This window comes from Eumetopias jubatus, unplaced genomic scaffold (assembly GCF_037043125.1).
Source record: "Eumetopias jubatus isolate StellerSeaLion01/CBP00866 unplaced genomic scaffold, mEumJub1_p1.0 scaffold_11, whole genome shotgun sequence".
Lineage (NCBI taxonomy): Eukaryota > Metazoa > Chordata > Mammalia > Carnivora > Otariidae > Eumetopias > Eumetopias jubatus.
Genome location: NW_028274817.1, coordinates 91068602 through 91094173, shown reverse-complemented (window position 1 = coordinate 91094173; position 25572 = coordinate 91068602). Strand labels below are relative to the sequence as shown.

Here is a 25572-nt window from a genome sequence, read left to right as displayed (position 1 = left end):
CTATAGATAGAAATTGAAAAACTCTACTATGATAGTGAGATATTTCAGCAATTACCGATAGGTGAGACAGACAAAAATATTAGTCAAGATACAGAAGATGTGAACAAAAAAATTAACCCCAAGCCAATCATCATATAGAGAACTCTCCATGCAACAGTTAAAGAATAAACATTCTTCTTAAGTACACATGGATTATTTAAAAAACCGATTAAAGTCCTATGCCATCAAGCAAGTCTCAACAAACCTCAAAGAAATTGTAGCATACAGACCATACTCTGACCACAGTGCAATTAAGTTAGAAGTAAATTATAAAAAGATACAAAGAAAATCTTCTTAGATGTGGTATGTAAAAAACACTTCTAAATAAATGTGGGTCAATGAAAGATACCATAATAGGAATTTAAGAGTACTTAGAACTGAATTACAATAAAGATGCTTTATAATAAAACTGGTGGGATATAGATAAATGAGTACTTAGGGTAGAGTTTAGACTCAGATGCATTATATTAGAAAAAAAAAGACTGGGATAAATGCACTAAGTGTCTAATTAAGAAAGTTAGATAAAACCAATAGGAAGTAGAATGAAAGAGATAATAGAAATCAGGTCACAAAACAATGAAATAGAAAACAAACATACAACGGAGAGAATTAAGAGAACCCAAAGTGGGTTTTTGAACAAACCCCTGGCAAAGTTGATTAAAAGAAAAAAGACAAGGCATGGATAAACAATTTTAAGAATGAACAAGGGGACATAATTATAGAGATGGCAGGGAATAAAAAGGTAAGAGAACACTATGCAGAAGCTTACTACAATAATTTTTTAGGACTTAAGTTTTTTAAGGAAAATGTAATTTGCCAAATTTACTCAAGATATAGAAAGCCTGAATAACCTTATGAATGTTAAAGAAATTGAAGCAGTTAAAAAAAGAGTCTTTCCTGGGGTGCCTGGCTGGCTCAGTTGGTAGAGCATACAACTTTTGATCTCAGGGTCATGCGTTCAAGCCCCACAGTGGGTCTAGAGCTTCCTTAAAAAAAAAAAAAAAAAGTCTTTTCAAAAAAACCCAAAATCAAAACCAAAACATCAGGCCTTGACAGTGTTATAGGCAAGTTCTACTAAACTTTAAAGGTATGAATCATTCCAATATTCTACAAAGTCTTTCAGAGAACTCATGAAGGGAGAAGGCTCTCCACATCATTTTATGAGGCAATGTAACTTTGAAACTAAAATCCAGTAGAGAAAGACAAGACAGGAAAATTAACTACTGGCCAGTCTCACCCATAATTACAAATACAAAAACTCTAAACAAAATATTAGCACACAGAATCCAGCAGTACATACAAAAAAACAAAACAAAACAAAACAACCAAAAAACCACACACAATGAGTAAGCTGGGTTTATCTGAGACATGCAGAAGGGGTTTATCATTAGGAAATCTTCAAAAGTCATTCATTACATTAATAGATAAAAGGAAAAAAACCCCAAATGATCATCTCAGCAGATGAAGAGCATTTGGTAAGATTCAAAACTCAATCATAATTAAAAGGCTCAGCAACTAAGAATATAAGAGAACTTCCTCAACCCTAATAAAAGGCGTCTCACTAAAATTCTACAGTAAATGGTATTCTTCGTGGGGAATCATGGGAAAGCTACCTTTCAAAAACAAGACTAGGAGGAGGAGGTCCACTACACCACTTCTATCAGAGATGGCAGGTCCTAGTCACACAGTAATATAAGAAAAAGAGATTACAGAAACGATGTTGTGACTTCACTGAATTTATAGCATATTATTAAAATAAGAAACAGAAAATTCATCCTGGAGTCTAAAACCAATTCTCCCATGTGAGCGCTGTCTACTCCTGCAGCCTATAAAGATTCCCCTGAAGGCAGCAGTGATGCTGGACATCATCTGTGTCCATTCCTTACTTCTTGCTCTCTGGGGTTAAGGAAAAAGTAAAGAGGGTGCTAAGGAAAAAAAAAAAAAAAAAAGAACAACCCCCCCGCCCAAAACCCTGATCTGAAAGAAAGGAAGCCTAATTTTCGGACAGGAGAATCATTTCTTGGATCAGCCTGTAAACACTAGCACCTATAACTCAGCCCTTTCAAAGAGGAGGCTACGCCTGCATGTGTAAATCTTGCCCACCTGAGAGTTAATTAAAGTTCCCCTTTCTCAAAAACTCATTCTTTGTTTACTTCAGGCCTTAGTGAAGTCCCTTCTCAGAATGACTGCAATAACTGTAGTAGGTATTAAAAACTTAATCCAGATTAGATAGCTCTTATTTTACTGTTTAATTTTTATATTATTTATCAAACTCTAATTTCCTAATTTACAAAGAGTATATCTCATTCCTGAGTGAGAAATTCATGAACTGTCATTATATATCTCTATCCATGAATGAATGTACATATGTATGTATGTATGTCCCAGAATAGATGCCTTCCATATATCCGGGGGCCAGGTATGATACTTTGCTTTATCCCCCATGGTCTTTCGTAAGTCAGGATCCAAACAGTAATTCAGAGATGTTCCAGTAACAGAACTGTAATATACCCTCCCCTCCCTTAGCCACAGGCTGGAGCATGTACAGATGAATATGAACAAATGGAGACCAACAGTGATTAAAACCAAAGACAGATAATTTAAATAGGTCATTTATGTGGACCACAGATTAAAGATTGTTTACAAGGATCATAAAAAATACTTTCTCCACTAGGCTACAGGAACAGTTAAGGAGGGAAAGAATCACATATGAAACTTACCTTGCCTGTGAATCATGCCCCCGTGCATAATTCTTGCAACAATACAGTGATTTAGCTCATTCATTTTTAAAGTGATTCCCTGTAAAAAGTTAAGTAAAATAGAATTACTATTCCCTTTTATGTTTGTGATTTCACTGTAGATAATTTTATTTACAAAAGTTAGGAAAACATTCAAGAAAATATAGAAAACGAAGGAGGAAAACCATCTGTTACTCCACCATGCCATGACAAAAATGTTATTTTTGGTATTTTGATTGCTATAATAATAGTAATACATACATTCTATATTGTGTTTTTTTTTAAAAAAGATTTATTTTTAGAGAGAGAGAGAGAACACAAGCAGGAGCGGCAGAAGAAAGGGAGAGAGAATCCCAAGCAGACTCCACACTGACTCCAATGCAGGGCTTGAGCCCACGACCCCGGAGATCATGACCTGAGCTGAAATTAAGAGTTGGGCATTTGACCAACACCTTAGTGCCCCTTAATGTGTACAATTTGGTAAGTTTGACATACGTATACATGTATGAAACCATTACCATAATGAGGAGCATGAAATATCCATCACCCCTAAAAACTTCCTTGTGCCCATTGGTAATCTACTCCCATCCCTGCACCCCCCTTCCCCTACCCTATGGCCCCTCATTTGGTAGGTACTCTTTTTTGTTGCTTTTTTAAAATTCACACTGTTAGGTTTAATCACATTGTTGTATGTATCAATGGTTCATTCTTTGTCCTTGCTGAGTATTCCACTGTATGGATATATCATTTTGTTTATCCATTCATGGACTGAATTTTTCCCCTAGCTTTTGGCTATTAGAAGTTAGCTGTATTCCTGCATTAGTCTCCACTTGGTCATGATGTATTCTTCTTTTGTTAAGATATGGATTTGTTTGAGTCTTTGCATCTATATTCATAGGGATACCAGTCCGTAGTTTTCTTTTCTTGTACTGTCTTTATCTGGTTTTGGCATCAGGGTAAAAATGCTAGACACCTAATAATAATAATAATAATAATAATGTTGAGAAGAATTCCTTCCTTTTCAATGTTTTGGGGAAAGTTTGTGTAGAATTGGTATTATTTCTTTATTATATGTTTGGTAGATTTCACCAGTTATGTCATCTTGGGAGTTTTCTTTGAGGAATGGTTTTTAACTACAAATTCTTTTTTAAAATTTTATTATGTTGTGTTAGTCATCATACATTACATCATTAGTTTTTGATGTAGTGTTCCATGATTCATTGTTTGCATGTAACACCCAGTGCTCCATGCAATCCATGTTCTCCTTAATACCCATCACTGGGCTAACCTAGTCCCCACCCCCCTCCCTCTAAAACCCTCAGTTTGTTTTTCAGAGTCTGTAGTCTCTCATGGTTCGTCTTCCCCTCTGATTTCCCCCCCTTCATTTTTCCCTTCCTATTATCTTCTCTCTCTCTTTTTTCTTTTTAACATATAATGTATTATTTGTTTCACAGGTACAGGTCTGTGATTCATCAGTCTTACACAATTCACAGCGCTCACCCTAGCACATATCCTCCCCAATGTCCATCACCCAGCCGCCCCATCCCTCCCAACCCCCACCACTCCAACAACCCTCAGACTGTTTCCTGAGATTAAGAGTGTCTTATGCTTTGTCTCCCTCTCTGATTTTGTTTTGCTTCATTTTTTCCTCCCTTCCCCTATGTTCCTGTCTTGTTTCTGAAATTCCTCATATCAGCGAGATCATGATACTTGTCTTTCTCTGATTGACTTATTTCGCTTAGCATAATACCCTTTAGTTCCATCCAAGTCGTTGCAAATGGCAAGTTTTCGTTTTTTTTTTTTTTTATGGCTGCATCATATTCCATTGTATATATATACATCACATCTTCTTTATCCATTCATCTGTCGATGGACATCTTGGCTCTTTCCACAGTTTGGCTATTGTGGACACTGCTGCTATAAACATTGGGGTGCAGAGACCTCTTCGGATCACTACATTTGTATCTTTGGGGTAAATACCCAGTAATGCAATTGCTGGGTCATAGGGTAGCTCTATTTTCAACTTTTTGAGGAACCTCCATACCGTTTTCCAGACTGGCTGCACCAGCTTGCATTCCCACCAACAGTGCAGGAGGGTTCCCCTTTCTCCACATCCTCGCCAACATCTGTTGTTTCCTGACTTGTTAATTTTAGCCATTCTGACAGGTGTGAGGTAGTATTTCACTGAGGTTTTGATTTGGATTTCCCTGATGCCGAGTGATGTTGAGCAATTTTTCATGTGTCTCTTGGCCATGTGGATGTCTTCTTTGCAGAAATATCTGTTCATGTCTTCTGCTCATTTCTTGATTGGATTATTTGTTCTTTGGGTGTTGAATTTGATAAGTTCTTTTTTTTATTTTTTAAAGATTTTATTTATTTATTCGTCGGAGAGAGAGAGAGCGCACACAAGTGGGGGAGTGGCAGAGGGAGGAGCAGGCTCCCTGCTGAGCAAGGAGCCCGATACGGGACTCGATCCCAGGACCCTGGGATCATGGCCTGAGCTGAAGGCAGACGCTTAACTGACTGAGCCACCCAGGCGTCCCGAGTTTGATAAGTTCTTTATAGATTTTGGATACTAGCCCTTTATCTGATATGTCATTTGCAAATATCTTCTCCCATTCTGTTGGTTGTCTTTTGGTTTTCTTGACTGTTTCCTTTGCTGTGCAAAAGCTTTTTATCTTAATGAAGTCCCAATAGTTCATTTTTGCCCTTGCTTCCCTTACCTTTGGCGATGTGTCTAGGAAGAAGTTGCTGCAGCTGAGGTCGAAGAGGTTGCTGCCTGTGTTCTCCTCTAGGATTCTGATGGATTCCTGTCTCACATTTAGGTCTTTCATCCATTTTGAGTCTATTTTTGTGAGTGGTGTAAGGAAATGGTCCAGTTTCATTTTTCTGCATATGGCTGTCCAATTTTCCCAACATCATTTGTTCAAGAGACTGTCTTTTTTCCATTGGACATCCTTTCCTGCTTTGTCGAAGATTAGTTGACCATAGAGTTGAGGGTCCATTTCTGGGCTCTCTATTCTGTTCCATTGATCTATGTGTCTGTTTTTGTGCCAGTACCATACTGTCTTGATGGTGACAGCTTTGAAGTCTGGAATTGTGATGCCACCCGCCTTGCTTTTCTTTTTCAACATTCCTCTGGCTATTCAGGGTCTTTTCTGGTCCCATACAAATTTTAGGATTATTTCTTCCATTTCTGTGGAAAAAAAGTTGATGGTATTTTGATAGGGATTGCACTGAATGTGTAGATTGCTTTGGGTAGCACAGACATTTTCACAGTATTTGTTCTTCCAATCCATGAGCATGGAACGTTTTTCCATTTCTTTGTGTCTTCCTCAATTTCTTTCATGAGTATTCTATAGTTTTCTGAGTATAGATTCTTTGCCTCTTTGGTTAGATTTATTCCTAGGTATCTTATGGTTTTGGGTGCAATTGTAAATGGGATCGACTCCTTAATTTCTCCATCTTGTTGTTGGTGTATAGGAATGCCACTGGTTTCTGTGCATTGATTTTATATCCTGCCACTTTACTGAATTCCTGTATGAGTTCTAGCAGTTTTGGGGTGGAGTCTTTTGGGTTTTCCACATGAAGTATAACATCTGCAAAGAGTGAGAATTTGACTTTTTCTTTGCCAATTTGGATGCCTTTGATTTCTTTGTGTTGTCTGGTTGCTGTGGCCAGGACTTCTAATACTATGTTGAATAGCAGTGGTACTAGTGGACATCCCTGCCCCGTTCCTGACCTTAGGGGGAAAGCTCTCAGTTTTTCCCCATTGAGAATGATATTCGCTGTGGGTTTTTCATAGATGGCTTTTATGATATTGAGGTATGTACCCTCTCTCCCTACACTGTGAAGAGTTTTGATCAAGAATGCTGTACTTTGTCAAATGCTTTTTCTGCATTTATTGAGAGGATCATATGGTTCTTGTCCTTTCTTTTATTAATGTCATGTATCCCATTGATTGATTTGCGGATGTTGAACCAAACTTGCAGCCCAGGAATAAATCCCACTTGGTCGTGGTGAATAATCCTTTTAATGTGTTGTTGGATCCTACTGGCTAGTATTTTGGTGAGAATTTTTGCATCCATGTTCATCAGGGATATTGGTCTGTAGTTGTCCTTTTTGATAGGGTCTTTGGTTTTGGGATCAAGGTAATGCTGGCCTCATAAAATGAGTTTGGAAGTTTTCCTTCCATTCCTATTTTTTGAAACAGTTTCAGAAGAATAGGTATTAATTCTTTTTAAAATATTTGGTAGAATTCCCCTGGGAAGCCATCTGGCCCTGGGCTCTTGTTTGTTGGGAGATTTTTGATTACTGCTTCAATTTCCTTGCTGGTTATGGGTCTGTTCAGGTTTCCTATTTCTTCCTGGTTCAGTTTTAGTAGTTTATACGTCTCTAGGAATGCATCCATTTCTTCCAGACTGTCTAATTTGCTGGCATACAGTTGCTCATAATACGTTCTTGTCTTTATATTTCTTTGATGTTGGTTGTGATCTCTCCTCTTTCATTCATGATTTTATTTATTTGGATCGTTTCTCTTTTCTTTTTTGATAAGTCTGGCCAGGGGTTTATCAATCTTATTACTTCTTTCAAAGAACCAGCTCCTAGTTTCGTTGATCTGTTTTGTTTTTTTTTTTTTGGTTTCTATTTCATTGATTTCTGCTCTGATCTTTATTATTTCTCTTCTCCTGCTGGGTTTAGGCTTTATTTGCTGTTCTTTCTCCAGCTCCTTTAGGTGTAGGGTTAGGTTGTGTATTTGAGACCTTTGTTTCTTGAGAAAGGCTTGTAGTGCTATATACTTTCCTCTTAGGACTGCCTTTGCTGCATTCCAAAGACTGTGAACAGTTGTGTTTTCATTTTCATTTGTTTCCATGAATTTTTTTTTAAAATTCGTCTTTAATTTTCTGGCTGACCCATTCATTCTTTAGTAGGATGCTCTTCAGCCTCCACGTATTTGAGTTCTCTCCCGCTTTCCTCTTGTGATTGAGTTCTAGTTTCAAAGCACTGTGGTCCGAAAATATGCAGGGAATGATCCCAATCTTTTGGTACTGGTTGAGACCTGATTTGTGACCTAAGATGTGATCTATTCTGGAGAATGTCCCATGGGCACTAGAGAAGAATGTGTATTCTGTTGCTTTGGGATGGAATGTTCTGAACATATCTGTGAAGTCCATCTGGTCCAGTGTGTCATTAAAAGCCTTTATTTCCTTGTTGACCTTTTGCTTAGATGATCTGTCCATTTCAGTGAGGGGGGTGTTAAAGTCCCCTACTATTATTGTATTGTTGTCAATGTGTTTCTTTGATTTTGTTATTTACTGGCTTATGCAACTGGCTGCTCTCATGTTAGGGGCATAGATATTTACAACTGTTAGATCTTCTTGTTGGATAGACCCTTTAAGTAGGACATAGTGTCCTTCCTCATCTCTTATTACAGTTTTTGGTTTAAAATCTAATTTGTGTGATATAAGGATTGCCACCCCAGCTTTCTTTTGATGTATATTAGCATGGTAAATGGTTTTCCACCCCCTCACTTTCAATCTGGAGGTGTCTTTGGGTCTAAAATGAGTCTCTTGCAGGCAGCATATCGATGGGTCTTGTTTTTTTATCCAATCTGATACCTTATGTCTTTTGATTGGGGCATTTAGCCCATTTACATTCAGGGTAACTATTGAAAGATAGGAATTTAGTGCCACTGTATTGCTTGTAAGGTGGCTGTTACTGTATATTGTCTCTATTCCTTTCTGGTCTATGTTACTTTTAGGCTCTCTCTTCGCTTAGAAGACCCCTTTCAATATTTCTTGTAGGGCTGGTTTGGCGTTTGCAAATTCTTTTAGTTTTTGTTTGTCCTGGAAGCTTTTTATCTTTCCTTCTATTTTCAATGACAGCCTAGTTGGATATAGTATTCTTGGCTCATATTTTTCTCGTTTAGTTCTCTGATTATATCATGCCAGTCCTTTCAGGCCTGCCAGGTCTCTGTGGAGAGGTCTGCTGCCAATCTAATGTTTCTACCGTTGCAGGTTACAGACCTTTTGTCCCAAGCTGCTTTCAGGATTTTCTCTTTATCTCTGAGACTTTAAGTTTTACTATTAGATGTCGGGGTGTTGATCTATTTTTATTGATTTTGAGGGGGGGGTTCTATGTGCCTCCTGGATTTTGATGCCTCTTTCCGTTCCCAAACTAGGGAAATTCTTTGCTATAATTTGCTCCAATATACCTTCTGCCCACCTCTCTTTCTTCTTCTTCTGGGATCCCAATTATTCTAATATTGTTTCGTCTTACGGTATCACTTACCTCTCGAATTCTGCCCTTGTTATCCAGTATTTATCTTTCTTTTTCTCAGCTTCTTTATTCTCCAACAGTTTGTCTTCTATATCACTAATTCTCTCTTCTGCCTCATTTATCCTAGCAGTTAGAGCCTCCATTTTTGATTGCACTTCATTAATAGCCTTTTTGATTTCAATTTGGTTAGATTTTAGTTTATTTCTCCAGAAAGGGTTTCTCTAGTGTCTTCCATGCTTTTTTCAAGCCCAGCTAGTATCTTTATAATCGTCATTCTGAACTCTAGTTCCGACATCTTACTAATGTCCATACTGATTAGGTCCCTGGCAGTCAGTACTGCCTCTTGTTCTTTTTTTTTGAGGTGTTTTTCTGTCTTCTCATTTTGTCCAGAGGAGAACAGATGAATGAGAATACAAAATGCTAAAAGGGTAACAATGACTCCAGAAAAATATACACTAAACAAATCAGAAGAGACCCAAAACCGGGGGGAAAAGAAAGGGAAAGAAAGAAAGAAAAGAAAAAGAATATGATCAGGCTGGTGAATAGATCAGAGCCACACACTACATTTTGGGTGTATTTTGGTCTGTTAGAAGAAACTGCCTCCCAAAATTTTAAAGAAAGAAAAACTTATAATTGTACAAAAATAAGGGTAAATACAATGAGGGGATGGAATATGACTGTAAAGATGAAAATCATAAAACATTTTATAAAAGGAATTGATAAGATAAAAAGTTGGTTGAAAAAAGAAAGAAGAAAAATTAAAAAAAAAAGGGGGGAGAGAATATGATCAGGCAGGAAACTAGAACAAAGCCGCCACACACTAGAGATTTAGGGTATATTTTCATCTGTTAGAAGAAACCGTATCCCAAAAATTTTAAATAGAGAACAATACCAAAAATAAGGTCAACTACTATGAAGGGATAGATTATGACTCTAAAAATGAAAAATAAAGAAGATTTTTAAAGAAGGGATTGATAGATGTTGGTTGAGAAAGGGAAAAAGAAAAATTAAAAAAAATAGAAAAATAAAAGAAAATTAAAAAAATTACCTTTGAAAGACTAAAGAATAATGGTAAAAAAGCCATGAATTCTATGTGCAGTATTCCCCTAGCGCTGGAGTTCTGCCGTTCTCATTGATCGGTAAACTTGGTCTTAGCTGGCTGTTCTTGCTGATCTTCTGGGGGGAAGGGCCAGCTGCCGTGTTTCCCAAATGTCTTTGCCGGAGGCGGAATTGCCCCGCCCTTGCCGGATCCGGGGTAAGTAATCTGCTCGGGTTTGCTCTCAGGAACTTTTGTTCCCTACAAGCTTTTCATACAGCTTTGGAGGACGAGAGTGAAAATGGCGGCCTCCCAATCTTCTCCCTGGAGGAGCCAAGAACTTGGGGCCCCACTCTTCAGTGTGCCCCCAGAGAAAAGCAGTCAATCACTCCCGTCTCCCCGGTCTCTGGCTGCACTGTGCCCACCCGGCCTGTGACCGAGCATTTCCATCTCTGGCACCTGACCCTGTGTGGAGTCTCCAAACCCAGCAGATTCCTGCGGTGCGTTCCCGCGCCGCTCCTCCCTGGGAAGGAAGGGGAGTCTCCCCGGCTCTGCCGCTTGTTGGGTCCCTGCTGGAGGAGCAGTGGCCCGACTGTGCTGCGGATCACGGTTTATGGCAACCCCGAGCTGAGAGCCCGTGCCTTGGCTCTGTCTCTGCAGCCGGCTTCCCCGCTCCGATACCTGGGAGCTCTGCCGCACTCAGGCAACCCTGGTCTTTCTGTGACCCCAAGGGTCCTGAGACCACACTGTCCCACGAGGGTTCCACCCCCTGCTTAGCCACTGGAGCGACGTCCCTCAGCGGAGCCGACTTCTAAAAGTTCCAATTTTGTGCTCCACTGCTCTATCACTTGCCGGTAGCAGCTGACGGAGACCCCCTCCCCCGCAGTCTATCCTCCCGAATATTGCCTCGAATTCACTTCTCCGCACGTCCTACCTTCCAGAAAGTGGTCACTTTTCTGTTCAGAGAGTTGCTGCTATTCTTTTCTTCGATCTCCTGTTGCGTTTGTAGGTGTTCAGAATGGTTTGATAACTATCTGGCTGAATTCCTGGGACCAGATGAAATCTGGGTCTCCTACTCCTCCAAATTCAATTTTTAAATAGTATAGGGCAATTCAGTGTATTCCTTAAGTGAGCTTTGGTGTGCTTCTGTCTTCAGGGAACTTGTCCATTTCATCTAAGTTGCTGAATTTCTTGGCATAAAGTTGTTTATAAGATTTCCTTATATTTTTTATGTCTGTAGATTCTGTAGTAGTGTTACTCTTTTATGCAGGGTACTGGTCATTAGTGTCTTCTTTTTTTCCTGATCAATCTGACCTTCTCAAAAGAAAAAGCTTGTTTTATTGATTTTTTTCTCTATTCTATTTCATTAATTTCCATTTTGATCTTTATTATTTCTTTTCTTTCACTCACTTTGGGTCTAATGTGCTCTTTTTTGTTCTAGTTTCTTAAGGTAGAAACTGAGGTCATTTAAGATATTTCTTTTCTAATATAGGTGTTTAGTGCTACGCATTTCTCCCTAAGTACTGCTTTCACAGCATCCCAGAAATCCTGGTATGTTGTTGTTTCATTTTCATTCACTTCAAAATATTTTAATTTCCCTTTTGATTTCTTCTTTGATCCACAGGTTATTTAGAATTGTGTTAGTTTTCAAATGCTTGGGGAATTTTCCCAAGGTCTTTCTGTTATTCATCTCCAATTTAATCATAATGTGGTCTGAGAATTATACCTTGATATTAATATAGCCACTCCAGCTTCCTTTTGTTTAATGCCATAATACGTCTTCTTCCATCCTTTTACTTTGAAACTATTTGTCTATGTACAAAGCAATTCTTGTAGGCAATATATAGTTGGGTTTGCTCCCCTCCCCCATCTGACAATCTCTGCTTCTTAATTTGGGGAATTTAGACTATTTGCATTTCACAGGATTATTAACATAGTCAGGTATAAATTTATACCAAATTCTAGCTGATTTTTTCTTTTTTTAAGATTTTATTTATTTATTTGACAGAGAGAGACACAGTGAGAGAGGGAACACAAGCAGGGGGCGTGGGAGAGGGAGAAGCAGGCTTCCCGTGGAGCAGGGAGCCCAATGTGGGGCTTGATCCCAGGATCCTGGGATCATGACCCGGGCCGAAGGCAGACGCTTAACAACTGAGCCACCCAGGTGCCCCTCTTGTTGCTATTTGTTTTTGTTCCATCTGTTCCATGTTCCCTTTTTTCCTCTTTTTCTGCCTTCTTTTGGATTAGCTTATTTTTATTCTATTTTCTCTCCTGTGTTGTCTGATGGGCTATAATTCGGTTTTGTTGTTTCAGTGGTTGCTTCAGGGCTGATGGTATACATCTTTAACTTATCAGAGTCTACCTTCAAGTGATATTATACAATGTCACATATAGTATAAGAACCTTTTAACAGGGGTGCCTGGGTGGCTCAGTCGTTAAGTGTCTGCCTTTGGCTCAGGTCATGATCCTAGGTTCCTGGGATCGAGCTCCGCCATCAGGCTCCCTGCTCTGCGGGAAGCCTGCTTCTCCCTCTCCCACTCCCCCTCTGCTTGTGTTCCCTCTCTTGCTGTGTCTCTGTCAAATAAATAAATAAGATCTTAAAAAAAAGAACCTTTTAACAGTATAGTTCTACTTCCTTTCTCCTGACCTTTGTGCTACAGTTATACATTTTACTTTTACATGTAATAAGCCCTCAAACACATTGCTGTTATTTTTGTTTAAATTGCCAATTATCTTTTAAAGATATTTTAATGATCAGGATGTCCTTTAACATTTCTTATACTGTAGGGCTACTGAATTCTTTAAGTTTTGGTATGTCTGAAAATGTTTCTATTTTGCCTTTAGTTTTTGAAACATACCTTTGCTTGGTTTTGAGTTCTAAGACAAAACCTCTCAAGGTTTTGTTTTTTCTTTCAGTACTTTAAAGACACTGTTCTTCTTAACTGTACTGTTTCTGATAAGAAATCTGATGCCACTCTTATCTTTGTTCCTCTGTATGTAACATTTCTTTATGTTTTTAAGATCTTCTATTTATCATGGTTTCTAAACCATTTGATTAAGATGTACCCTGGTGTTTTCTTCTTCATGTTTCTTGGGTTTGGGGTTCACTGTGGTCTTACACCTGAAGATTTATAGCTTTCATTAAGTCTGGAATGTTTTCACCCATTATTTCTTCAAATATCCTTTCTCTCTCTTCTTCACTCTCTTCTCCTTCATAGAATCCAATTAACCATATATGTTAGGCTGCCTGAAGTTGTCCCAGAGCTCAGTGATGCTTTTTTCCTTTTTTTTAGAGAGAGAGAAAGAGAGCACGCGAATGCAAGCGGGGGGGGGGGGGGCAAAGGGAGAGAGAGAGAATCTTAAGCAGGCTCCACAACCAGCATGGAACCTGATGTGGGGCTCGATCTCATGACCCTGAGATCATGACCTGAGCTAAAATCAAGAGTCAGATGCTTAACCGACTGAGCCACCTAGGCACCCCTGCTTTTTTCATTTTTCAAAAATTCTTTTTCTGTATTTCATTTTGGGTCGTTTCTATTGCCGTATCTTTGAGTTCACTAATCTTTTCTTCTCAAATGTCTGATCTGCCATTAATCCCATTCTGCTAATTCTAATATCTTTGTCAGTTTTGATTATTCACATTTTCAGTCACATTTCCCCCCTTCTTTACATGCCTAGCAATCTTTGATTCAAGGCCAGACATTGTGAATTTCATCTTGCTGCATGCTAGATGTTTTTTTATTCCTTTTTTAAAAAAAGATTTTATTTATTTGAGAGAGAATGAGATAGAGAGAGAGTATGAGAGGGGGGAGGGTCAGAGGGAGAAGCAGACTCCCCACCGAGCAGGGAGCCTGATGCAGGACTCGATTCTGGGACTCCAGGATCATGACCTGAGCCGAAGGCAGTCGCTTAACCAACTGAGCCACCCAGGCGTCCCAAGAAGTTTTTTATTCCTATAAATATTCTTAGGCTTTGTTCTGGGATATAGTTCACTTACTTGGGTCAATTAGTTTGATTCTCTGGGTCTTGCTTTCATGATCTGTTAGGCAAGTCTTGAGCAATTCTGAGCCTAGGGCTAATTATTCCTCCTTACTGAGACAAGATCTTCCTGTGCACTCTCTGCAGTGCCCCACGAATTTGTTTTCCAGGCCAGCTGGTGGCTAATGGGCAGTGAGTATTGGGTACTGTTCCCTCTAATCCTTTTGGATGGTCTTTCCTTGGCTCTGGGTAGTTTCCTCTCATAAATGCACTGATCATAACTCAGATGACTACTTCAGGGGGACCCTCTAGAGATCTCTGGGGTTCTCTCTCTGCACAGCTCTCTCTTCTTCAGTCCTCTGTCCAATGCACTTGACGTGCCTAGGTCTCCTCGGGTTCTCAGCTCTGTCTCCTCAAGTCAGGGTGTCTGCCTGCTCTGCCTCAGCTCCCCCTTCCTGTGCTGTGGCCTGGAAACTCTCTCAAGTCACTAAGGTCAGGCAATCATAGGGCTTACCCTGTGTGCTTCCTGTCTCTTAGGGTTCATTTTCCTTTGTTGCCTGATGTCCAATGTCTTGAAAATTGTTCTTTCATGTAATTTTGTTCGCTTTTACGTTTTTCTTTGGTTATTTCAGGTGAGAGGGTGAATCTGGTCCTTGTTACTCCATCTTGGCCAGAAGTAGAAGCTCCACATATTTAATGCCAGACTACTGGTCTATAGAGATTACTTTTTGTTTTCCTGTTATTCTCTAAGATAAACTTTCATAAGCATATTTTTTGTACTACACCTGGCTGATCCCACAAATCACATGGGGACCTTTTAAATAATACCGTCTTTTAAACTCACTCTTTGGATTTAGATTCAGGAGGTCTGGAATGGAGCCCAGAAATCTATATTTTTAACAAGTTCCCTTGGTGAAAACCGGTCTTGAATTTGAGATAAGGGTAGGGGGACTGTCTTATCTTCTTCATTGGAGAATAATACTGTGTTGGAAAGCTTCATGAAAATATTTGAACCTTTATAATTTAGACTCTGAATCTGCACAATTCCACAAAAATGTAACTTTGCTTGGTTCCTATTTTGCAGTTCTTAGAAGTGGTAGGCAAGCAATGTGAAAAACTGGTATATCAAAATGTTTCTAGTCCCAATGTTCAACTGTAATGTTCAAGTTTCATTTCCAACTTGTATATTCAATCAGCACGTAGGTTACCAAGAGAGGTGTTCCTGGAGAAATGCTATAAATTAATGTGTAACTTAATCTAATTTCATAAGGGAAATGACAGTATGATGGGGGTTCAATCCTTGAAATTAATAAATTAATGTATTCATTCAACCAATGTTACTGCGATCCTGTTATGTGGGCAGGTACTCTGCTAGGCACATAATGAATGAGACTATTCATTAGTGAATAGACAACAGTGATGAGACAGACAGGGTCTCTTATGACTAGAGGGAAGTTCACCTCAAACCGACTAGAGTTAATAACATTTATTATTTTGTCTGCCCCAAACATTTCTTTGCAGAGAGGAACTGACTCATGTTCTCTCTGTTCCCAAGTCCCCAAATTCCAGGGAAGGGACTGATCCAGCTTGGGATGGGTGCCTACTCATGAACCTACCCCCAGCTTGGGGTAGACTCCTGGCCTTTCCTTGTTTACATAAGCCTTTCCTCTATTGTCCAAGCTAGTTCAAGTCCGGTCTTCATCACTTGCAACTAAGGGAGTCTCAATCAACAGAGTAATTTCAAGGTGAAGTTGCAAATGGGAAAACAAGGGTGTAAATGGGAGTGTATCACCCTTGTAGGGTGGATCTAACATAGTTGGACACATTACAGAAGGTCTGAAAAGCAAAAGAGATCATATAGGCATATCCTGCACAGTAATATAATGCTTTTAATAAGACAGCTAACCAAGCAAATGAAGCTGTATTAAATGTAACAGAGAACTGTATTCCATTATGGAAAATATCTATATTACATCAAATAATTCCCATTTTTATGGCAACCAGTCAAAGGGAGAACTCACACTTTCAGTAGGATCAAAGACAGAACAGAGAAGGGATTTTTTTAAGGAGACTTTTAGGGGAGACTCAGGGCCATTTTATGCTTTCTGAGAAAAGTAACTGAAGGATACACTTTTACTCAGTCTATGGTGTTTAGGTAGTGAGCCTCCATAGAAAAGATCACACAAATGTCATTGGGCTGCTTTAGAATATGATGATCACAGGACACTTCTGGGCCTCCTTCTTGTGGTCCCCTCCAGCTTTCCTGTCTATTTTGCTTGGCTGAACGTCACCACTTCTTGCCTCTTGGACATAGCCTTCTCTCCTTTATAGCTCTACCGTAACTGTTCGTGTTTAGCAACTGTGCTAAACTGCCTACTTATTTGATGCCGGCAGCCCTGGGGAAAGTGAGCTCTGGGAAGGGGCCGTGTCTTACCTGTCGCTACATCACTGGCATCCAACACAGTGATTTGCGCACAGTAGGCACTTAACAAACATTTGCTAAATGAGTGAATGAATAGATAATATGAATAAATGCATATTAGACCTTCAGAGCCAGGTGGGATCTTGGGAGTCATTTAGTCAAGTATGCTTCTGGCAATAATTGCTAAACAAAGTATGAGCAGACTTGAAGTGATCTGCCCAAGGCAGCCAAAGGCTGCAGTTACTGCCTGTGCTCTTAAGCCAGAGGGTTGTTTGGATGGCACCAAAAAGGGGTGAAGTGATTCACATGCCCCCTGCCTACTGCAAGTGCTGAGCAGAGATCAGTGAGAATTACAACTGGAAACATCTAGGCTTGAGGGCTCTCTGGAAATCACAGTCAGAGAATCACTGCTCTGTAGCTCTCCCTTTAATCTGGAAAGCAACTGGGCAACTTTGTTAAGAAGGGAATTTGTTTTGCCATATCCCAATATCCCTCTTCTATGCTCCGAGGGAAAGATATGAATGCGTTGTTTGAATGCCTTTTCCCCCTCTTCCCCCTAAAGATAGGATTCCTCCCCCAAATACGGAACTTTTCCAATAGTCTTTCTCTCAATGGGTAGCATCACTGTCCATCTGGTTGTGAAAGTCTAAAGCTTAAGGGACATCCTTTGTAACTGTTTCTCCCTCAGTCCCCACCGTCGATCTATTATCCAGGGCTATTGATTTTACTTTTTTGTTAAGTCTGTTCACTTCTTTCCATTTGGTATCTGCACCTCTAGCTCCCAGTCCCATCCGCTCTCCCCGGTCCTGAAGCAATAACCTCCTCACTGGTCTCCCTACAACCTCGCTCGTTCTCCTCTAATCCATTCTCTGGAGGGTGTCTTTTGAAAATGCAAATCTGATCTTCTCTCCCTGCTTGAAACTCTTTAAGACCCTCCCACTGTCTTTGAGACAAAGAACAGAATCCTTAACATGTCTTTCTTTCAACACTCGTGTGTCCCATTCCTGCCAGGCACCGTTTCCTACACGGCAGCCGTGGTGCCTTCTTTCCATTCTGAAACTACGCGAAGAGCCTTTCTGACTAGGGGGCTTCTGCACATGCCGCTTGGTTGGCCTGGATGGTCTCCACTCTGCCCTCCTGCCCCATGCCCCACTTTGCTCGGTTAACACCAAGGAGCCTTTCCCCATCTATGAGGATTCTGTGACAATGAGGCAGGTTCAGCATCAATTCCATTCCGATGCTATTCCTACACCCCGAGAAAATGAATTCGTATTAAAGAGGTAGATGTGAATGGAAGGAATGTTATTTTAGCCACATTGCTCAGTTCTTGGGATGCCTTCCAAATTAGTCTTCCTCTGGTTGTGTTGAAGGCAACAGATCTTGTAAGTGGATGTTTTTCACAATATCATTAGACATTTGCTTTTTCAATGCCAGTATTTCAAATTGTGCCCCCAAGGTTTTTCCTGGAGTACTGTACCAGGTAGGTCCTTTTTTGGTGAAGTTGCAGAGCATTTGGGAAAGGAGAGGTGGGAGGAGGCCTCAGGCATGGCCTTAGCTGGAACAGTTCTGGTGCGGGTTGGGAGGTGGTGGAGGATCTGGAAACAGGCCGCTTTAACACTCTCGTGCCCTCCTTCCCTCCCCACCCCCTAGTATTGTAGGCTGAAGTTGGGAGCCCTAATTCAGGCTGGGACTTGAGAGTCTAGAAGACTTACCATGGGCTCATCTGTGTTCTTTTGGAACTGGACCAGGCGGACTCTGGTCACATTCTCCATATCCATATCTCCGTTGGCGCTTTCTGGAGAATCACCATTTAAATAGGGAGAGGTGGGAGGAGGTGTGACCCTCAATGCTTCATCGCTGTAAACTTCATGTGCCACTACATCGTGAGTCTGAAGTAAGGCCTGGTAGTTTATGAAGAAAGGAAAAATATTGTTAATAGCACTATTCTAGCAGAAGTGTGTTATTTCAAATAAAGGCAGACATAATGCAATTTCAAACAACTTAGTAGAAAGAATCATCTGTAAATAGAGGTGGCAAATTTGGGCTGGGGCTTACAATGGGAACACATTTAAAAAGAAACAATGCAATAATTGTAGTTTTGAGCAAATATCTTTCTGGATAGTATTAACCAAGAACTTTTTTTAAAAAAATTTTTATTTATTTTTTGACAGAGAAAGAGACAGCGAGAGACGGAACACAAGCAGGGGGAGTAGGAGAGGAAGAAGCAGGCTTCCTGCTGAGCAGGGAGCCCGATGTGGGGCTCCATCCCAGGATGCTGGGATCATGACCTGAGCGGAAGGCAGATGCCTAACCGACTGAGCCACTCAGGTGCTCCAAGAACTCTTTTATATAACCCAAAGGATGAAGATAATTTATAACATATGACTTAGTAAAAGGAATGAAAACACACACCAGTGTGCCCCCAAAAATGTAATGTTCCAAAATATTGCATACGATATGAGCTCAAAGTCTAAATCTATGTAATGCTTTTGTTATTTTTATTTTTTGGAGCACTTGCCCAAATGAAAAATAACTTGATAGTTACTATTATCAATATTTTTGCAAAGCCTGTGAACAAAGAAAAAGTGATTTCTTTGTCTTGATATCTGCATATGTTATCTTGGTGAAACTGGATAATCAAGATCCCTGGTTTCCCAAAAAAGGATATTCTCCCATTTACTGTACTTTTTGTGTCATCATAAAAAAGTTTTTTAATAGCCATGAATATTTGAACATTTCTACTTCTAAGAGAATTTTACGGCCGAATATCAGTAATGTTTGGAGCTTTGCACAGATATTTTCTTGCGTGCTAACTACAAACTCAGTTCTGTTTCAATCTGTGATCTGTGTGGTAATGAAATATCCAGAAATAATGAAATGCAATTAAAACTGCTTTAAAAGTATAACCCTTAGCATCTCAAATTAAGTCATTTAATTAAAAAGCTTATTAAAGTCATGACTTGGTTATTTTAATTTTAAAGGCATGCATACGAGGCAAAAATAAAAGGTAACAATGCAGTAAAGTCATAAAGAAGGTGGTGTTGATCTGTCATCAGTAGAGCATATGCTTGGAGCAACATATGTGTTTGGGTTTCTCATGCAAATGGCAGCTAGTTTCAAGATCACAGAGGGTGGGTCTAAACTTGGGTCTGGGTGAGGGGGCACTGAGCACTGCACCGCTTGAGAGCAGGGCTCCACGAAAGCCCTGGGGACCTTGGCTTCCTGACCCTTGCCCTGACTGCACCCTGCACTGGTACCCCAGGCCCAAGGGTGGTGATTGTGCTCTGTGAGTTAATCTCTCTTTTCCCAGGTTAATTGTGGCTACTTAAGAGATTGATATTTAGGGCAGAAAGCAAAAATCAATAATAGACAAACTGAAAAACTTCATCAGCTACTATTAGGTTCATCATACCAACTATAGATGTAGCTTCCATAATCAGGGAATTTTCCAAAAGCAGGCTTTGTATGACTGGAGGCTATAGAGCCTGGCAAGTGGAGAACCAAGCTTTCATCAGGAGAATGGGCTGGAGAATGGGTTGGAGAAAGTGTTTCTGCTGTTTTTTGCAAATGATTTCTAGTCACCCTTTTAAATTATATAAGCAAACACTTGTATTTAGTGTATTCTTTATAAGGAAGGATAAGTCCCAACAATCACAAAATAATACCACATAGAACTTTAACAGAAAAACACTCAAATTATGTCACTGAATAATGTCATACTTGATGCTAACCATGCTTTGCCACTGTTATCCCAAAATAAAACTTACCCCTAAAGTTCGAATGTATATGCAAACAGGAAAAAAAGGGGCTACTTATAGATTGTTTACAGAAGCCAGTGAAAAAGAATATACAAGTGGTCCCTGGGTGACTCAGTTGGTTAAGTGTACAACTCTTGATTTCAGCTCAGGTCATGACCTCAGGGTCATGAGATGGAGCCCCTCAACGGCTCCATGCTCAGCTCAGTGGGGAATCTGCTTGAGGATTCGTTCTCTCTCTCCTTCTTCCTCTGTCCCTCCCCTCTGCTAGCACGTGCATGTGCATTCTCTCTAAAATAAATAAATATCTAAAAAAAATATGCAGAATAAAAAATAGGAAAATCTAAGTTTGAATATTTTTCTTCAAATATGTTATGAGGTATAACTGAGCAATTGTTACTAAGCTGAAATAGCTATTAGGTTTAATTACATAAGAATCATGTAATAGGAAAGAAATACTTTCACTTTTTGTACTCTAGTGAGGACGTGGACAACAACTTCAGACTACAGTGAAAAAGTATCTATTTTAAAATGAATAGGAAAAATATGAATTTTACGCTTGAAAAGTGGCTTCTCTGGCTTCGTAATTATAAATCATACAATGGACCACTACATAATAAAAATACCATGATAACCCAAGGTGATTTTAACCGTCTTGTTTTTTGAGAAAGTAGGATACAAATTTGCTTTCACAATCTTCTGTTCTAGGTCCTTTCTTTCATTTTATTTTTTTAAATTAAGTAGGCACTATGCCCAGTGTGGGGCCTGGACTCATGACCCCGAGATCAAGAGCTGCATGCTTTACAGACTGAGCCAGCCAGGCACTCCTAGATCCTATTTATTACAACTGCAATAAGCAAAGGATCTATTTATTCTTTTGTAAAAAAAGTCTTTCAAATGGAATAATTGAAAAAAGGATTAGTGTGATAATATTTTTTATCATGACCTCTAAAGATAGAATACAGACTTCAAAAAATAATTTAAATCTATTCCTTTTTATTCTTTAATTACTGTAAATATTCACAAGTATCTATATTTTTAAGTGTCAGGTAATTCAATGTTAAACCCTCATGTTTTAATGTTCAGAAAGCAAAGAAAAAGCCAGATATTAAGTGTGAAATGATAATTATGCTAAGAATAACTCCCAAACCTCAGTATAATAAAAATATAAGCATTATAATATTTCCCTTTAAGCTATTAATATTTCTTTAAAAATACCAAGAATTTGAAACCATGACTTTAAAATGCTTATAAGATAAAAGCTCCAGCACTTAAAAGCTTATTTGACATGGTATATATAGCTCAGAAGTATATTTTCCACATGGGATATTATTTAAACATATACTTATTTGGGAATGACCAGTGAGCTCGAGTTAAGTTTATAGGAAAATGGACCCTCACTATAGGTCAACCAACTTTTAAGAGCATGGGGATTGGAGCCCGCAAGATCTGGGTTTTGAACCTCAGTGAGGCCACTTACTAGGTGAGTGGCCTCTAGCAAGCCTCATTACCTTCCTAGGGCAGTTTCTTCTCTGAACTGTAAAATGGGGTTAGCCACACTCCCTCACATCCCAGCCATCAGCAAGTCCTGTCGTGTCCAACCATCTCCAGTGCTGAATTGCAGCCTGCCCATTTCCCACCAGCTCCGTCCTTTTCCAAGCCTCTACCACCTTTCACAACAGCCTCCGAATTGGCCTCCCTCTTCGAATTCTTATCCCTACCAGAATCCATTCTCTTTCAAGCACAAATGTGATCATATTTTCCTGCTTGCAGTCACTCAGTGTTGCCCTACCACCATCAGGAGAAAATCCAGACCCCTTACCACAGCCTGGAAGACCCAACTTGGTCTGGCCTCTGCCAACCTCTCCTAGGTTTTTTTTTTTTTTTTTTGATTTTTTAAAAAGATTTTATGTATCTATTTGACAGAGAGAGACACAGTGAGAGAGGCAACACAAGCAGGGGGAGTGGAAGAGAGAGAAGCAGACTTCCCGCTGAGCAGGGAGCCGGATGCGGGGCTCGATCCCAGGACCCTGGGATCATGACCTGAGCTGAAGGCAGATGCTTAACAACTGAGCCACCCACGCTACCCTTTTTTTAAAGATTTTATTTATTTGAGAGCGAGCGAGCGAGCACGAATGGGTGGAGGGGCAGAGGGAGAGGGAGAGGAAGAGGGAGAGGGAGAGGGAGAGGGAGAGGGAGAGGGAGAGGGAGAGGGAGAGGGAGAGGGAGAGGGAGAGGGAGAGAATCTTGAGAAGATTCCCTATTGAGCATGGAGCCTGACACGGGGCTCCATCTCATGACCCATGAGATCATGACCTGAGCCGAAATCAAGAGTCAGATGCTTAACTGACTGAACCACCCAGGCCCCCCATGTAGCTAATGTTTTAAAAATGTTATATTCAAAAACTGATGTACTACACAGTGGCTAACTGAACATAATAAAAAATGTTATATTTAACATGAATTTCCACTTGTAATCATGCTTTTGAATTGCAGTTAAGTAGACAATCCTGGACCTTCTTTCACAGAAAGGTATCTCATCTATTTTGAGTTCTGTTTAACCATTTAGTGTTAAAACTCGCTAACTACAGGTGCTGTCCCCATTTTCCATACAATAGAAATGCATGAAGAGAGTATAAGAGGTCTGCATCGTCAAGAGATGGGATTCTTCCCATAAATCACCAAGGTTCAGAGAATTCTTTTTTAGTGAAAACTGTCTCCAGTTTGAGTTCTCTGTGGTTTAAGTACCATACACAGTTCCAGTGACTTAAGAACTATCCTAGCAGGAAGCACATCCCTTGTGTGATGACCACACAGTCCTTGAAGAGCGACCTTAGGAATAGCATCTTTACGACTATGACACAAAGTAAACAAAAAGGATCTTGATGTATTTGGTATTACCTGGTACTGTAATCTTTTTTTTTTTAAATTTTATTTTATTACGTTATCTTAGTCACCATACATTACATCATTAGTTTTTGATGTAGTGTTCCATGATTCGTTGTTTGCGTATAACACCCAGTGCTCCACGCAGAACGTGCCCTCTTGAATACCCATCACCGGGCTAACCCATCCCCCCACCCCCCTCCCCTCTAGAACCCTCAGTTGGTTTTTCAGAGTCCATCGTCTCTCATGGTTCGTCTCCCCCTCCGATTTCCCCCCTTCATTTTTCCTTCCTACTATCTTCTTTCTAACATATAATGTATTACTTGTTTCAGAGTGGTACTGTAATCTTAACAGTCTGATATTGTATGAGTAACAACGTATCTGATGAAGACCACCACATTTTACGAGGATTATTAAAAACTTCTTTTGAAAGTGAGATTTTAGTTCTATAGAAGTTTAATTGGTACTTACCATGAAATGAGGTTGTGTTAAAATACGCTTTAGTTCCTTTGCATCATTATTCTCAGGGTAACATGAAATTTCTTCCAATACCTAAAAAATAAGCAAGATGTGTAATAGGATAAACAGGATGCCAGCTTCAGAAAATAGAGAATTCTTTTAAATTAAAAATTATGAGATTTTTTTACAGCAGGCAAAACAATTACTTTGGAAAAAATTCATCACTTTATTAAAGGTTACCAATATAAAGGGACTTTATTGATGGCAATAAAAAAAATAAAACAAATTGCTATAATTTCTCTGACTATATTACCCAACTATAACCCGAAAAGTTATTGAAAAACACAAAACAAAATGACAAGTCCACAATACATATTTACTACAGGTGTAAGCAACTTAATTAACTTAATGGGAAAATATCTCTACAAATCTTTTCCAAACTCACTCTCAAAATGAATCTGTAATGAAAGTTAATAGCTTTTTTTATATTAACAAAACGGTCGATTCCTTTTAGAAAGATTAAAATGACAGGGGCTCACATAAAGAACCATTTAAAGAAAAGAAACAATTCAGTAATTTTCCTGCAGCCTGGCAGAGTCAGTGTTACTCTCCACACACATCTCCTCACATAGAGGACATCATGCTTCTGCGAATAGTTCCTAGCATCAGCTGCCAGGGAATCCAAGAGAACAGTTAAAACCAAAAACCACTGAAAACTTCTCTTTCCACTCTAAAAGTTACCCGTTATCAGGATGGAGTTTCTCCATTTAAAATTTGACTATGTGACAGGAGACCCAGAGGAAAGCCTCTGCTGTTCGCCCCCCACCCCGGCCCCCCAGAGTAAACATACAGCTGTAGTTCTAACCGTAGATGGTTGGACTCACAGAGTAGTTAAACACATTGCACTCAGTTCCTAAAGTTGAGCCAATCAAAGATTGCTTCAGCAGGACTGGGTGTCAGGGGCACACAAGTCATCCACCCAGAGGAATCTCTCGCCTTATCTTGGAGAATCTTAACACTGGGGCAAGAAGGAGCATTAAGAGGTCATTTAGATGACCTCTAAGGCTTAGATTTCCCAGGCATACCTAAGTGCTACTCAATCACCCCCTCAGGGAAGAAGGAAAAAGACCAAACAAACACTACAGGGTTTCTTTCTTATCTAAAGGAACCCTTAACAAGTGCTGGTTATGCTGTTAATTCATACTGTGTAATGAAGTTAAGCAAATTCTCCTCCGTGTATTTTATGCTTTGAGTGCCTCTACCAGTGAAATGGAAGGATGAAACTCTGTGTTCTCTCTGGTCCTCTGCTACTCTCACAGTGATTTTAAACAGTGAGGTGTGATCCCCTAAGTAAGTCAGAGAGAACCTCTCCTGGCTGGTGCCCTTGACCGCATGGGCAGGTCCAGCAGCACCCTTGGTCTTTGTTTCTCAGTGAACATGCGATGCTCTCTAGTGCAGGCGTGGTGTTTAAAATCTGGTAGGGAAGGGATTCTGTCTTTCATACTCTTTTTACTTAGTAGTCTCACTGTATAAAAACTGTTTTTAAAGGGAAATATTAATTTGCATAAGACTTTTATAACATCAAAAGTGAAAGAAAAAAAACTACATGTCTAACAATGGAGTTGCTAATTCATTATGATTTAGTAATAACAAAGATTTATCCCCTCATTAGAATTTATATTTATGAAGACCAAGTATAAACATTGGAAAAATGATTACATAACATCAAGTAAGAAAAGATACATTTTGATTGCAGCTACATGAAATTTATATGCAAAAAAATAGAAAATAAAATTTATATGCAAATGGCAGTGATTGGAAGTGTATACGCAGAAATGAAAATTACTGTTAGGGTGCTGGGATTATGGATGGATTTTTACTTATCCAAACTTTTTGCAATATCATATCTCTATAATAAAAAAGTTGGGATGCCTGGCTGGCTCAGTCAGCAGAGCCTGCGATTCTTGATCTCGGGCTTGT

The 25572-nt window shown here is 39.5% G+C and overlaps 1 protein-coding gene across 4 annotated transcripts in view; it reads right to left on the bottom strand.

Moving 5' to 3' along the window:
- Positions 1 to 25572, bottom strand: part of CASK (calcium/calmodulin dependent serine protein kinase) — a 354818-nt gene that overhangs the window by 39484 nt on the left and 289762 nt on the right. For all 4 annotated transcript variants that reach the window (XM_028113495.2, XM_028113492.2, XM_028113493.2 and 1 more), the window contains exons 13-15: positions 23605 to 23685; positions 18205 to 18393; positions 2760 to 2838 (exon numbers count right to left, since the gene is read on the bottom strand). In XM_028113495.2, coding sequence (XP_027969296.1) covers positions 2760 to 2838; positions 18205 to 18393; positions 23605 to 23685 — 349 coding nt within the window. The remainder of the gene's footprint in view (positions 1 to 2759; positions 2839 to 18204; positions 18394 to 23604; positions 23686 to 25572) is intronic.